Raw genomic sequence first — 15,965 nt, forward strand, 5'->3', positions numbered from 1 at the left:
GGTCGTGCAAAATTCTTTCGATGAGTTTTACTAGAAGTAAGAGATATTGACTTATGTTATACCGAATAGATAAACCATCAATCGACGAAGACAGAGAAATATGGTGATGCGTTTCTTTTTTACGCTTGGTCAGTCGGCAGAATGGCATTCCCCTTGCATTATCAGATAAGATACAGGATCGAGCAAGATGAAGCGTTACATATACACCGGCCTTGTTTCCACGAAGAAGGCTGGCGTATGTCTTACTTTCTCGGCTCTGACCAAATCGAGCGAGGTCTTTAGAAAAAGTATGAGCGTGCGAATACCCGAATCTTTCGAATAACGAAGCCAATATTGTCTTATTCATTTCGATCTTCAATTGTATAATCATTATTCGTAAATGCTAATATTTTTCGACCGAATATCTCAAACAGCCAACCGTGCGCGATAAAACATGAAATTGGACCAAATGTGGGACAAATTTAATCCCTGCAGCCATAGTAGACAAAGAACGCGAAAAATTACATAGGGAAGCACGCTCTAAATTGTTCAGTGAGTGAGAGTGTTCCGGCTAACCACCATCACGAAAATTGTCATTACAGCGTACATATATATACAGCACAAATGCGCGTTTCTGCCATTTCAGGTGAGTCCACGCGTGAAGGCTGTTCAACCGAAACGCCGTCCTAACCCTCGGTGCTCTAAATGACCCTTCCCCTCCCGTCGCCGATCCCCATAGCTCCCATTCGAAAGACGCGCGTCGTTCGCCGGCGCCACAAACACGACCAGTTCAAACGGACGCCGATCTTCACCAGGCGTCGTCGTCGGGGCCGGAACTGCCGTGTCTCCTGCCTCTTCGCGATCGTCGTCTCTTTCCTCCGCGTCGTCGGTTCTGACGATACCGCTGGTGGTTCCGGCGCTCTCCGAGGCTCCGCGACCACGTGCCTTGGGACCTCGCGAAGGTTGTGCGGTGGCACGTCTGCTCCCAAGCGGTAGTAGCGGTATTCCAGTGGCGCCGCGTTCGAGTTCGTGCAACTCGGTGGCCACGGACGGCTTCGTCGCCGTCAACGTCGTTGCCTCGTACGTACACGGCTCCATTTCCGGCGGCGGGGTCGACAGGCTGCGGTAGACGTAGATGAGCAGCCCGGCGATTCCGAAGACCACGACGCACATGTAGACCAGCACGCATGCCACGGCGCCCTCGGGGACGTCTTCCTCGTGGACCCCGACCGCCTGGATGCCGCCGGTCGCGAGTCGCACGGAGGGCGACCTCTCTTCATGGCGAACGGCCGCAGCAGAAGCCCGGTTGGGGACGCCCTCGGTTGTCGCAGCCACCGGTTTTCCGGCAAGTGGAGCTGAGAATCGTCAGAGGGGAAAGTGAAACTGCGCGTGATAACGAAAAATTGTCTTTTATAAATTTCTGCGCATACAACGCTTCTCAAAGAACCGACTTGTGGGATCTACCACCCCAGAAACTGCACAGAGGTACAACGCAGCTGAGGGAAACGGAATAATTTTGGTCACCGGGGTTCGCTTAACGCACATTTAAATATAAACGCACAAGCGTTTCTCGCATTCCATCCCCACAGGAACGCGGCAGCCGCGGCCGGTGATCGAACCCGCCACCTCGTGCACAGCAGCAGGACGCCATAGTCACAGAGTCACCGTAGTTCCTATGGGCCCGGGAAGCATTTTTAATGAATGAATGAATGAATGAATGAATGAATGAATGTCATAATTCCCTATTTCTCTGTGCTATACTCAACTCCTACATTTGTTGCTGCGTTGCCACAGATATTCGCAATTGTCTGTGAATCTCTTGCATTGTCCACTAGTAACACTACATCGTCCGCATACATCAATCCGGGGATCTTCTGTTGCACCACTTGTACATTACGCATGAAGGATAAACAAAACCCTAAATCACTGCTTTCCAGTGTTCTTCCTATGCTCTTAACATAAATCGAAAACAACAATGGAGACAGATGACATCCTTGCTCCAGTCCTTGGTGAATTTCCACCATTTCATTACATCTTCAGCCTACCCATGCAATTTGAACTTGGTTGTCTCAATACATGTGCAGCCCTCAGCAGCTCCACGAAATTGTCATTTATGCCTTTATGCATGAGAATATCCCATAACAATTCCCTGTCTACGCTGTCGTCGGCTCACTTAATATCTAGAAATGCTATCCGTAAAGGCATATTCTGAGCTACTGAAATCTCTACGCATTGGGTTAGTACAAACATATTATCCTCTAGACGCCTGCATATATTGCGAACTCATTCCGTAGTTCCCCAGTCCATCTTTTTTTTTTTTTTCACCCACTTCGGCAGTTCTCATTTTATGGCTTGCACTGCCAATCTGTATATCACCGACGTTACCGTGACTGGTCTCTACGAGCTCGCAACGGCACGCAACTACTCGAAACGACGTTCATACGCAGCAGCATGCTTCGTATGAATGTAAACAAATAAATAACTAAATAAATAATTAAATAAAGGCATTTCCTCCCACTCGTTACCGCTGCTGCTAGGCCTCGCTGTCTCCACCTAGGCGACCACGCACACTCACCTGTTTTCTCAAGAGTATGGGGAAGTGCGCCGCTCCGCTGAACGCTTCGTGTCGTGAACGCCGCTCTGCGTTGTTCCGGCGTCCCCGTCGGCCGAGGCACGTCGTCATGCTGCCGCGTACTGCGCCGCCGGTTCTGGCTTGCGCCCGCCGACGTGGGAACAGAGGCACGTCTACCGGCCGCGTTCCCTCGTCCGGTCGGCTGCTCGTGCGCGAGGTCAGTGAAAAACAGAATGCTGGCCTGAGGATCCTTGCGTCTATCGGGTGGTTGTCTTGTCTTGCCTTGTCTTGTGTCCCAGACAGTGGCGCGTACCCACTATGGGGGATTGGCCAAGAAGCAGGCGGTTTTCCGTAAGGTTAGAAATATAGAGAAACTAGATTTGAATAGTGGAGCGTGGGACGATAGAACTGTAATTTAGACTTGCAATGAAAGTATTGGTAAGATCGAATTTTGCTAAAATAATTTAACGTAAAGGAATTAAGTAATAGAAACTATGGATAATTGTAGAAAATCAGCAAGGTACTCTTTTTGTCTCTCTAATAAAATTGTAAACAGGAAGAAAAGCATCCCAGTGGCTGGTTCCCAGTGAAGTTGCCCCAAAAGAAAGAATGTTTGTCGAGGTTAGTGATAGGCCAAGTTTGGTAAATGAGTATTCTAATATTCTTCTTTGTCTTAGAAAGCGGCGGCATGAGAGAAAATAATGTTCGATAGTTTCAGGTGCACTGCAATAAGAACATAGAGGGGACGTCGCGAGACCAGACCTGTGTAAGTAAAAATTTAGAGGAGGTATACGGCATCTCAATTTTGTAAAATATACTTCCAATTGCCTTGAAGGACACCAATTAATATTCCATGGGAAGCCAAGATGGTGGAATTCAGAACACGGTGTTAGCATGGATATTGCAGAATTTTGAGATATAGCGAAATTTCTGTACCTTGCCGCGGTGACATAAGCTGATGTCGGCAAAACAGGTATGATAGGGCCGTTAAGGGATGCTCGTGCGAGTGAATCTGCCATTTCGGTCAAGTGCAACCCACGATGTCCCGGTACCCAAAGCAAACATACTTTTCGTAAGTACGGAGGTATCATGGAACGAAATGTTCTTTGAATTGCTGAATTTAATGATGCAGTTAGTGCGGTGCATACAGATAGCGAGTCGGTCATGATAACAGCTAATGGGTCTTTTTGGGGGAGTTTTCGTAATGCTAATATAATCGCTAATAGTTCTGCCTGAAATATAGGTGTGAAGTCGGGAAGGCGAAGGGAGTAGGACCATTGAAGAGATTCAGAGAAGATCCCCACTCCTGCCTTCTCATTGCAAACAGAAGCGTCAGTAGCTACTACGTTGTCAGTGGTTAGCTGGTGCAGGTGGCCGTGTAAGATATTAATTAAACATTGCCTTGGTAATAGTTTTGCATGATTAGGAAATATGTCCTCGAACTCAATTTTGAGGTCTGTAAAGGCATCATTTGAATGGTAAACTTGGCGTATGGATACATCCAGTTTTTGTAACTGTGCTTGTACGAATACTATCTGAGGGCTGTGCAATCTCGACCACGATACTTGGAAAAACTCAGCAGGTTCAGTGATAAAGGCATATTGCGTACGTCTTTTTGAAAACTCATAAATTTTTAAAAATGTCTGAACCGTAAGCATGCGGAATCTGCAATCTAGGGTGGGTATATGAGCTTCCTGATATAAAACAGCATTGGCAACAAATCTAGGAAGCCCGAGGCATGACCGTAGTGCTTCTCTTTCCAAAAGTATGAGAGGTTTAATTTTGTAGGTGGGGCCACCGGAAAGTATCACCAGCCGAATTCTAATATGGGCCGAACATACATTTTATAGATCATCAGTAAGGTATCCCTGCGTTGTCCCGCTCTGCCATTCTCGGGCACCGCCATCTTCTTCTAATTCGTGGCGATGACGATGGAGCCATTGACGAACAGGAAACCATTATTGGCTCCTGATGTGGGAAATCCAGCGTTGGCGTGACCACACGATCGTGCAAAAGGGCTGCGAACCCTCGACCTTTGGTAGGAGTCGAAGTGACGACCTTTGGTTTCAATTAAGGCGAAGTTAATTAGGTCACAGTTTATTAACGTAGAGTTTATTAAAGCACTCCAGCCCGCCAACATCGCTGCGAGTCGAACCCTCGACTTTTTGTGGGAGTAGAACCCATGACCTTTGGCGTTGACAAAGGCACAAATAATTAAGGTATTCGAACCCACGACCTTTGTTGGAAGTCGTACCTTCGACATTTGGTGGGATTTAAACCCACGGATTTTGGTGTCATTTAGGGCAAAGTTAAAACGACTGAACGAGCACAGGCGTCGCGCGGTGGTCGCAATGCTTTCGCCTTCACCCACGTAGGGATAACAAGTGCCTCTGCAATTTCTTTTAAGCATGAAATGCTTTTAGCTCCCGTTGGCGGCGACATTCAAGCGACCTTGTGCCAAATGCCAGAGCCGTTATCCGGGCATTCCAAAAAGTACATCTGGGCAAGTTTCGCGAACAAAACGAGATCATCCGGGCAACCAGTCAAGACCGCATTACATACGCTAGTCACTTTCCAAACAAGTTACATCAAATATTGCTTCCGAGTTCTTCCAAATGTTCGTTCACAATATCACTCAAGCTGTAACTTCTTCTGTAACTTCTAGTACGCTGAAGTTTTATTTGTTATTTCTAATAGCGACGTTCACAAGGTAGATACAGGGCACTATACACTTTGTTGTCATCTTTTCGCGCTGAGACAGAGTTGATTGCGCTCTTTTCAACGCCAGCTGCCCGTGAAGTCCGCGGTGCGTTCGGCACGCCGGCAGCGCCGGTAGCGTCCTAGCCGGTAGGGCCGCGAATGGCCGTTAAACCGAGACGATACTTGCAATGAGGTTCTGTTTGTGACAGGAAAATATTGCGTCCATGTGGGCTAGTGCACAGTATGGCGTACTGCGATGTGATGTGGTGGCTAGTATCAAGATTGTGGCTAGTATCATCTCCAGCCAATCTGCTTTTCCGGTAGTCATTTAATGCTTACATCTACTCTCGATTGCGGGAGAGTCAGCAATTCTTTAAGGCACTCACTCTGGTGAGGGTGCTCGTCATAATAGTCACTCACTATTTTGACTGGCCCCCTCACTGCATAGTTGATAAATTTAGGGGGCCCAATTTCTGCGATTACATGTTATGGGCACAGAGTTTTGCTAGTCAGTGGATCCAAAGGGGGGAGGGGACATCTCAGAGAGTCGCACATGAGCTACGTAACTACAATGATGTCCTCTGTGCTGTCCTTGGTGTCGTTGTTTGTTGGCGCCGTACAATATGACTATATATATATATATATATATATATATATATATATATATATATATATATATATTTATAAAGAAGTCTCACTGCATTGCGTCAATGCCAAACGCATTACCGTCGACAGTCATCGACAGATGGGTTCCGCTAATTTCCTTTCTTTAATTTTTGTACGTTACGTATATATTTAATTTAATTGTGTATTGATCTTTTGACAACGTTTTAGATTACAAATGCAGAAAGTTGCGCATTACGTACTTAAATTTTACACGTTAAGCCCACCGGTTCTGCTGGCGTCAACGAAAAAGTGAGCACGGCTCTAAGGACGCTTCGCAGAGCGGACGACACACTGCCCCATTTCCAGTACACCATATCTATAGATAACTAACCTGCTCGAAATCTAAATTACGAACGTAAAAAATATGCTTAATACTTATATTATGAGATCGATTGAAATCTTGAATAGTTTCCTTGAGCTTCAACCACAACACAGTTGCCAAACCAAAACGCATGCTGTAGTGCTTTATTGTCCAAGTTTTGTCCGGAATTTCTTACTTCACATTCACCAATGCTGCATACGAACCAAATTTTCTCGCTACCGTCCTACAATATTATATTATATCAGGCTCACACTATTTTCACCTTATTACAGCGAAGCTGTATATGGCTAGGTTCTGGTGAAATATGTGTCCGTGGGCAAGAGCCGTGTAGATCGAGAATTCCTCCCCATGTACGTTGCCCGATCCCGAAAATAGTGCAGTACCGGGCCAACCCTCGCCGGAGGTGAAGCAGTCTTTAAGCACTCCACCAACTTGCAAAAGTAAGTTTATTATCCTAGACCCAAATACCACCCATATCAGATATTAAGCTTATAAGAGCAGATACTCCCCCTTGACACGCGACGGCCATGTCTGCTTTCGCACCGCCCTCTCTTTGTCGGCGGTCCAAGTGCTTGCGTATCTTCTTTCCTTTCCTTCCGTTATCCCGCAGTGGTGGTCCCGTAAGCGTGGTGCCCGCAACGACCACGAGGCGGAAAGAAACGCGAACCGTCCATGTGGCCCCGATCCCGCAGACTTGGGACGTTTCACTGGAGCAACGGCCAGCTTTCGGAGGGAGTTTTTGTGGGACTAACTTTCTGTGGCCTGTGTTCTGTGTGACCGCTTGTGGTTTTCTAGGGACCTCACAACCATTACTGCACTGCGGAATGTCCACCAACCCATGATCGCCTTGGCTACGGTGAAGCAGTGTTCCTTCGGAGTGCCGTGAGGCGCGTGTCTGTTCTATGTGGTGGGATTCGTTAGTAAAAGGTGTCGTGCCGCGTTTTGCAAACGTACATGGGTATATGTACCCCGCGGATCCTCATCCTCTCCCGAGAGAGAGAGAGAACATTTATTTCTAATGAGGTGGGGCGACTTCCTCGTAGGGTGTAGCCCTTAGTTCGGGGCTCCATCGGCTCGCGCCACTCCGCGTGCCCGTCGGACCAGCCGTCGCTGCTCTTGCGGGTCTAAGCTGGTCAGCGCAGTCTCCCAGGAGCAAGTTGAAGTTGAAGGAATAGGGGACTAACCCGGAGGGTTTGGGCACTCCCAGGTGGAATGATATACTGTAGGCTTTGCTCCACAGTTCGGGCAGTATGAGGGATATTGTGTGGGGTGGAATAGGTGAAGATAAAATAGACAAGGAAATGATTTAGTTTGAAGCTGTCGCCAGGCGACATCTTCTTGGTTATGTAGATTATGTGGTGGGGGGAAGTGTCTCCTGCTATCTCTGTAATGTTGTAGAGTTTCAGTGTAGTTCAGTGGTTCTGTCGGTAAGTCGACTGGGTTGGACAGCTCTTCCAAAGGCGCCCGGTCAGCGAGTTCTCGGACTACAGTATTAGCGCGTTCATTACCAAGTGTTCAGACTGCACGCACCCTGTGTAACGCTGTTGGGTGCAATGATGTAAGGATACAATTTGTGTAAGGTATTACCATCGCTTGTGCCAAAGTCCTGCTTGTGGTCAGTGAATCAATGACAATTGTGATGGGTCCATCCGGTGCCGGTATCGTTGAACCGTGTACAATGGCTAGGGCGATAGTAGCCTTTTCCGCCCTGCCACTGTTCAGAGTGTTGAACGTGGCCGAAGCCCTCAGGATGCCGCTATCTAGTACGACTAGACACAGGGCACGTATCTTTAGGTACTAGGCCAGGTCGGTGTATAAGAGCGGTGTCCGATGTGTCATCGCCAAAGAGTCGAACCAGGGCTTGTGCCCTTGCCTGTCTTCAGCCTTCATGACAGTCAGGGGTAATATTCCGGGGAATTCAGGCTACGTGAATTTTGTTTTCAATGCTAAGTGCAAGAAGTGTGCGGTCTTCCGAGGCTCAACATCGTGAAGGAGCGACTAGTCGTGCCTCATCTTCCATTTATGTACATACGGCGTTTGACGCACGGCAATGAATAGCTCGCTATTAAAGGGCCCACATACACATCTTCGCTGGTCATCCGCCTTCACAGAGTGGAATGGCACTGAATTTTTATTTCTTAATGATTTTCATTTTTTAAAACATAGCAAAAATGAATCACTGAGAAATAACTGAAGTTCAGTGTTGTTGGAAACATGGTTAGCTTTGTTGTGATCCCGAATTTTTTATACTGAAATCCAGTAAACAACATGGGTATCGAGAGCATAAGCTGAAGCAACTTACGGCCACTAAAACCGTCAGAAATTAACACAGGACACACGGTTTCAGGTGCAGTAGTTAGTGCCAAATCTAAAAGGTTATTGCCACGGTGGGTTGATTGATTATCTGAAGAAGATTCAAGTCCAAGGTTAATTCACTGAAATCGGTTGCGTGCTTGCACGATTATGACAAGCATGGCCAATTGATTTAGGGAAAATTGAAATGGCCAAGCAGATAAACATAACTAGTTGAACATTTCTACATGGCAGTAACAATGATTTCGCGTAGTTTATCAACAAATGGAAGGGACATTTCAGGGGGGCGGTAACAGACACAAACTAATATGTTTCCACAAATGGTTTGACAGGCAGCCAAGATAATCTTAAGCGATCACGAGGTGTGAACTTCATAAGAAGAAATCCGTTTATTTATTGCAAGCAAGACATCACCGCCCCTTTTATCATTGGGGCCATGCCGATAAATGCTGAATATGTCATTTTCTATAAAAATTTCACCATCTGAAACATCGTTGTGCAGCCATGTTTCTGTTAGGGCTAGAATGTCGGGATTGCTGTTTTCTATAAAGGAACAGAATATATCGCGCTTATTTAGTATGCTACGTACGTTAGTGTACGATATTCTGAGCAAGCGACACGAGTCAGTATAAAGGGGTAGTTAAGGAACCAGTGCACCCGTAGATTTCTTTAGCTATCTACTACATAATACGACGGTGCCTCTATCAACATCGTACATGTATTCCTTGTTCTTTATGCGCATTTTGTCAAGTGAAAGCTTGCACGATTTGTCCTGTGCCCTTGCATATTCTAGCAGTTTCTTTCTTGCTAAGCGAGTGCTTGGCGCGAAATCCTCGCGAACAGCTAAGCAGGGGCCTTTTAGCTTCCTTGCAGAAGCCAAAATGTTATGTTTGTCTTTAAGTGTGACAAGCTTTGCGATTATTGGCCTGCATTTGTCATGAGCGAATCGACCAATTCTGTGCACTCGTTCAGACTGGTCGCTTGATAAAGTAAGCTCCAACCTTTCAGCGCACAGTTTGATGACTTTTTGCTATATGAAGTTGTCCAATCTTCACCAGACTCATCGCTGATGCCAAAAAAAGGACATTTAATTCATCTACGTAGTCTGTTTTCGGCGTCCTCGAACCTTGAAGTTATGGTTTTCAACTGGCGTGAAAATGACTGGATACTGCCAGGTGTGTCTGTTCCAGAGGTTTTACGTAGGCTAAGGGTGGACTCGAGACTGGCGACTCTGGCCTTAAGGCACTTCACCTCAACGTCTGTGGCGTCCTGCTTCTCTTTTATCCCCTTAATTTCAACCAAAATTGCAGTTTGGCCTGCTTCTATCCTGCGTACAATGTCTAACACAGAATCTTCAGGTTCAGGATCAAGTTCGACATCCCCCGACAGCATCAATCGCAACGAGACACGGAAATAAGCATGAAGTCGCACAAAGCAGCACAGTGCGCGCATGACGCTGTCATAGAGCTCAATTTGGCACGACACCGCTACTATACAGCAATTATTGCACTTAAATCTGCTGGTAATGTCCAGGTAACTAACCTGTAACAACAGAAGCGGTGAGCGTCCCATTGTCGTAGCGGCGTCGTGTCATATGATCATGTAACTTTTGAATTATAGCTTTAATATTTTCATTGTTATCACCATTTGCCCCAGCATTGTTCTCGCTCTATGTTGCCCGCTTTTAAGCCATCCCTCATTGTAGTTATGCGCTAACGTTTGGAATCATCATAATTATCATCATCATCCGCTGTGGGTATGTGCCAAACCATTAGCAGGTTATGAAGAAAAAAAGGACGGACAACTCCGCTTAGGCCTCAAGCCGGTTTTACGCATCTTTCCCCGATCTTGTAAGAACAGGGCGCACAGAAGGCCACCAGCCACGACGAGGCAAAGCGTCGAAGGCCACGACCCATTCTTGAAGCCATTGAAGCCATTCTTGAATGATTTCGTCGAATCAGCCCATTCCGCGAGAACACAGTCTGTGTCAGCCTGCCAGGCATGAAATTCGGCACGCAGAACGATGGCCGCAAGCCGACGCAGCTCAACTTCCAGCGGACGCAGGACCAGGCAGCCCACGCACCGAGTGTGCTGCTGCAGGTGCCACTGCCGACAAGCTCCGCTGACTTGCCGCACCACCTCCTTCCTGCGGTTCCACAGGCTGCTGCAACATCATCCGGCGAACACCACCAGCAGCAGCAACAACTCGTCCAGCATCGTCAGTCCTTGTTTGAAGATATGGACGCGTGGGCCGATACAAGCTGGCCACATGCACAGGCGGGCTCCTTACACACGACTCAAGTCCTGCGATCCCGAGTCGAGCCGATCGAACATTACTTGGGCAAGCCTCGACCGTCGGATCCTAGCCGCCTGCGGACTTCGTTGACGACGTGTCTCGCGACGGCGAAAACGGTCTGCCTCGCTTTCGTGGTGCTGGCCATGCTCGCCCTGTCTGTTTCGATGTTCTCCGTAATAGGTGACCTGCCCGCCGCGACGCCTCGCAGCACAGAAGTCGGGGCCGAAGACTCCCGACTTCCCACCGCGATTTTTACCGACGAGGTGGACTTTTCTGTTATTCCCGAATCATCGCCCCCTGTTGAGGAAGAGTCGACCAGCGAGGCCCAAACCGACGCATCCGTCTATCCCGTGAGAAGAGGCTATTCGAGGGTTGACGCCCAGCCGAGGTTCCATGGAGGGCACGCAGGGTGTAGTCGTTGCAATGCGCGCGTAGCGGTCGAAACTGTCGATCTGGAAAAAAGGCGCCATGACGTCACAACGACCGAGTACGCCCACGGCGCTGGTCAGGATGAAGCCGCGCAAAGTGCGGAACGGGCCGCGCCAACCGGGCGCGACAGCCGAACTCTTCTACCTCTGAGGAAGCGTGTAATGAATTGATCGTTTGCGAGACCGTGCCCGCAATCTTATCTTGCTCAGACTGATTCATAGGCTCTAGAGCATTCTTATGGATGCAGTTCGACTTCTTTCCTCAAGTGTAATAGTGTTGGCAGCGCACAGTCTGTTCATCAGCTCATGATTAAACCTTTGTTCCGGTTGTCAACTGTTTATGTGCACTTTTTTTATTCCATCTTGAGGACGCCCTGTTAGGTGCTTGTGAAAATTTAGTAATGTGACTGTCAGTAAAAGTAAAAACACTTTAGTCCTTTCGGAAATCAGAGGTCCAGTCCCCTTAATGTGCACCATAATTCATTCGTGTCTTAAAGCACGCCTAGCATGTCTGCGCTAAAGGGATGGCTTCACCACATATTTTATCCCAAAGTACGCATATCAGTGGCTGCATGCACAAACAGATGACGACTTCCTTACTTCGCTTATACACTTTACAGCTTTCTTTGACGAACGGACACTTTTTCTGGCAGAGAAGCAAAGCAAAGAAAACCGATCTGTGTTTGCTACGAGTAAGCCAACTTTGTCGCCTTCTTCCTTCAGTTGCTAAAATTAAAGAGCCGACGGCCATTGATGAATCGTGTACGGCCTTTTGTCCATATATTAACTCGCCTGCAAATACTTACCCTCGCAGCTGCACGTGCTTGACTTTCAGAAAGTGCTATAGGCTATCGAACGCGATTTGTCCTCCCTCTCGATGCCAAACATTACATGGTCAGTCCGAAGCGGATCGCATATCCGATCATACCAGAGAAGTTTAGTCAATTTGTTAATGGTGACAGGCGTATAACCAAACGGCATAAGGTCGTCCAGAGCCATGGTCGAGGAAAAATCTCTGTAGAGATACGAATGAACAGCAGCAAACGGCAAATTGAGAATTGCTTTTAAAACACACTAAAGAGAAAGAAGTTATTCGATCTGCATTGGTAAATCATCTTTCATCAATGCAAAAAAATATCCACCGCAACGAGAGGCTTGATAAGCCAGAAAGGACGCCGGCTTGAAGCTGTCGCACCTGCTCGTCATGACGTGACGGGGTTTTGACGACGTCTGCTCACGCCTATAGTTAAAGTTTCAGCGGTAAATGTGCATTACATTGTATTATGAAAGCGCCGAGTACACAAATGAGCAAATTTCGAGATGTTTGACTGAGCTACAGTGGCCCAAACACAAGCGAATACTTTGAAATCAATGACGTCGCACTGACGTAACGTCGCTTGGGTTTCGGCGCTAAATTGAAAAAAAAATGAAATTTTGGTCTTCGTTTTCTCTTTCTAATCAACATATTACAGCGAATCCGGTTAACGAGTCTTGAAAGAACACTCAACTGACCTAGTGTTTCTAATGTCCCTCTAAGCTACGTTACTTCCTGTCGATATTAGAAAATTACACTGTTGGAGTTGGGCTGGCTTACTCCTCATCGATTAAAATTATGGTGAAACGAGTGAACGCAACTGTTGCTATCATATGGCGCCTTCTTTGGCAGATTAAAGTTTGTTGATGAGGGAAATTAGTGACACAAAAGACACCCACTACAGAAGGGGAGACAAAGACAAGCGTCTCCCTTCATGTTGTGTGTGCGCCTTTTGTTGAGCTAATTCCCCTCAGCAGTTACGCGATACCAACGAGCTCAACAGTTAGTTGCATCGTAGTTGCAGGCTATGTTTTGGAAAACATTTTTATTCCTGTAGGCGCCAGTACAGTGGGGATGAATTTCAGCCCCAGTCACGCACAGATGAAGAACACAGCAGCAAAGCTGAGAATGGCGAAATTAACTGTTTTTATTGGACGAATCTGTGCTTGCAAAAGTGACATTCGGAGCACAGCGGTAGAGGCGATCACAGTCGGGAATCGTCGAAAATCTGATTTGCGGGTGAAGCGCGTCGGTTTTTATACAACTCCTGCCGAAGGTTCCAACGTAATCGCCGGCGCCCGCGTGCTTTCCAGAGAGTACACACACTTCGTGTCACGCATGCAAACTGATTATAGAAAGTTCTGCGAGAACATCTACAACAGATAGAATAAACAATAACATTCGAGTAAGTTGCAAATCATGTTGACTCGTTCTGCGCAGAGCGAAAACTTGAAGTTGTTAGCGGGTGAAATGCACTCCCCGAAAAAAATTATTAATTCGTAAGTGCACGTGACAGCATGAAAAAAAAAAAAGGGGGGGGGGGTGTATGTAGTGATGAGCCTGTCATGATCTGTACACGGATACATCGTTGAAGATCTATTTTTTGGCCACCTTTATAAGCCAAATCTTGTGCATTAGGATTATTATACCGAGTTTTGTGGACCGTGCGCGCCGATGAACAACTTCGAGAGCCCTATGAGCTGTGTATCACGGTGTCGGCGAATGCACATTGTTCTGACGTCTTCATCACAAATAAATTCAATGACTCAAAGCCATGTTCGACAAGCTTTACAAGGGTAACGTAGCACCAAAAAGATAGGCGCGAAACACTCTGCATATATTCCCTCGATGCATACGGCCGCAAAAAGAGCGAAAGAAATGGGAGAGAGAAACGAGTGTTCTGCTTTGTTCCCGCGAAGTGGTAGGCCAAATCTCAACAAAAAACGAGCCACTCGGTTTCCCTTCTCTTTTCGTTCATTCATAGCGAAGGTCTCGAGTACTACCAGTGGTCTTGATGCCGCTAGGTAGCATGCGAGGCTTTATTAGCCGATTTATAAGTGACGCCATCGGGCAAGAAAAGGGGTGTTCCACATCCTCCCACTATGGCGCTGAGTGGCGCTCCCAGGACAAGATTTAGTAAACCATAAATACCGAAAATAGTGGCCGGATTCATAGCTGTCGCCGTCGCACAATTGGTAGTGCAACGCACGAGTGATGCAGAGGTTGCGGGTTCGGTACCCACTGGCGCCTAGTTATCTTATCGCCCACTTTCATTTCCCCTTTCATTATTTTCTACACTTCAATTACAACCACAGCTAATTTCCCCGATGCTTTCCTCGGCTGCTCTGTCTGCTGGCGTTGTGTGTGTGCGTGTGTGTGTTACATATTTCCATAAGTGCACGTTTATTGTTTTTCCAAACAGTTTTCATTAAGTGCCCATGTGGTCTTCACCCGCCGCGGTGGCTTAGCAGATTTAGGGTGTTGCGCTGCTAAGCACGAGGTCGCGGTATCAATTCTCAGTCACGGCGGCCTCATTTCGATGAGGCCGAAATACGAAAACGTGCATGTTTCGTGCATTGCAGGCACATAAAGATCTCCCGGTGGTCAAAATTGATCCGAAGTACCCTGCTGCGGTGCGCCCCCCATAATGAAATCGCAGTTTCGGCACGTAAAACCCCACAATTCAATTCAATTACACGTTGCATTCCTTTGTTTCGTCTTATACCTCTTCTAGTCTGCCCTGTTGAGATTGCATGCAGATCCAACGCACATGCTGGAATCAATGTGAAGCGAAGAATTGTTTATTGGTAATGTCTATCTGATGTTGTACAAAGACCGATTTGGTTCGGTTTGGTTCGATTAGATTTATGCAGGAATCGTAGGCCGACATGCCTGTTCTGTAGGATTGCCGAAGTTCGGGCACTCACCCACTGACACATACTGAAAGGTTAAATCAAAGAAAATAAGGCAAGTTAAATTATCTGTTTAATATAATTCATCATTCCTATAACAGGTCTGTGTGCTTCAGAGATTCATGCGAGCAGAGATTATATGTTCAGGTTTATGTAGGAATGTATGTTCTCTTACACAGAACAAAAGTGGTCATACTTGGTCAGCATGCAAGGGTTGTATAGGCGCATTTTCTAGTAATTTCTTTTGGCGCCTAGAAGCACCTAGTGGCACTTAGTGTCCCAAGTTGGCAGTAAACGGCCAGAAACTGACAAACGCGAAGATGGGCAAGAGATTCAAAGAAAGCTGAAAAACTTACTGCCTCTTGGTTCCTACTCCTGTAAGGTTCAGAACCAGAGAGTGTTTGATAATGGTTAGCATAACAACCACAGCATCTTATATTCCGGAAAGCCTGCCATAATTTCCTTTTATCAACACAGCCGCTCATGCCTTCACAACGTGAGACTCTCGGACACAGAGTAAAAGCTCGCGATTTCCATGGCATAACTTCCGGCGAAGGTTTGCGGCCATGTATGGCGTAATGTGTTATGTATGCATTGTGTGATTCATAATACGCATATCAAGCTGTGGTTTCTGCAATATATGACCGTATTATTAGCCATAACAGTTGGCTGGAGCTTTTGGGAAGCCTACGTTAGAAAACATGACGGCAGGGTTCGGGTGTCAATGCTAGGCAAGTTTATATATTAAATGGCGAGAATCTGGTTCCCGTCGCTTGGAAAAGACAGAACATGATGAACACTATAACAAGGCTTCTGTATTGCCGCATACAATATCCCGTTAACACTTCTTATTCGTCCTGCATGGTGCGATTGCTGGTCGTAGTGCACTGGTCCCGTGGTGCGATTCGTAGGCGATGAAGAAGAAGAACACACGCTACACTGGTTTCTTGCCCGCTCACATCG

At 46.9% G+C, this 15,965-nt stretch overlaps 1 protein-coding gene and 1 pseudogene across 1 annotated transcript; both read right to left on the reverse strand.

Annotated features, from left to right (window-relative positions):
- Positions 1-338: 338 nt before the first annotated feature.
- LOC126540402 (uncharacterized) lies at positions 339-5,658 on the reverse strand. The gene is made up of 3 exons (XM_050187214.3): positions 5,638-5,658; positions 2,555-2,867; positions 339-1,334 (listed from the first exon to the last, which is right to left on the reverse strand). The coding sequence occupies exons 1-3, from the start codon at positions 5,656-5,658 to the stop codon at positions 649-651; spliced, it is 1,020 nt and encodes a 339-aa protein (XP_050043171.2). The 3' UTR covers positions 339-648.
- Positions 5,659-6,588: 930 nt separating this feature from the next.
- Positions 6,589-6,768, reverse strand: LOC126541072 (U2 spliceosomal RNA; annotated as a pseudogene).
- Between the last annotated feature and the right edge of the window lie 9,197 nt (positions 6,769-15,965).

This window comes from Dermacentor andersoni, chromosome 2 (genome assembly GCF_023375885.2).
Source record: "Dermacentor andersoni chromosome 2, qqDerAnde1_hic_scaffold, whole genome shotgun sequence".
NCBI classification, from domain to species: Eukaryota; Metazoa; Arthropoda; class Arachnida; order Ixodida; family Ixodidae; genus Dermacentor; species Dermacentor andersoni.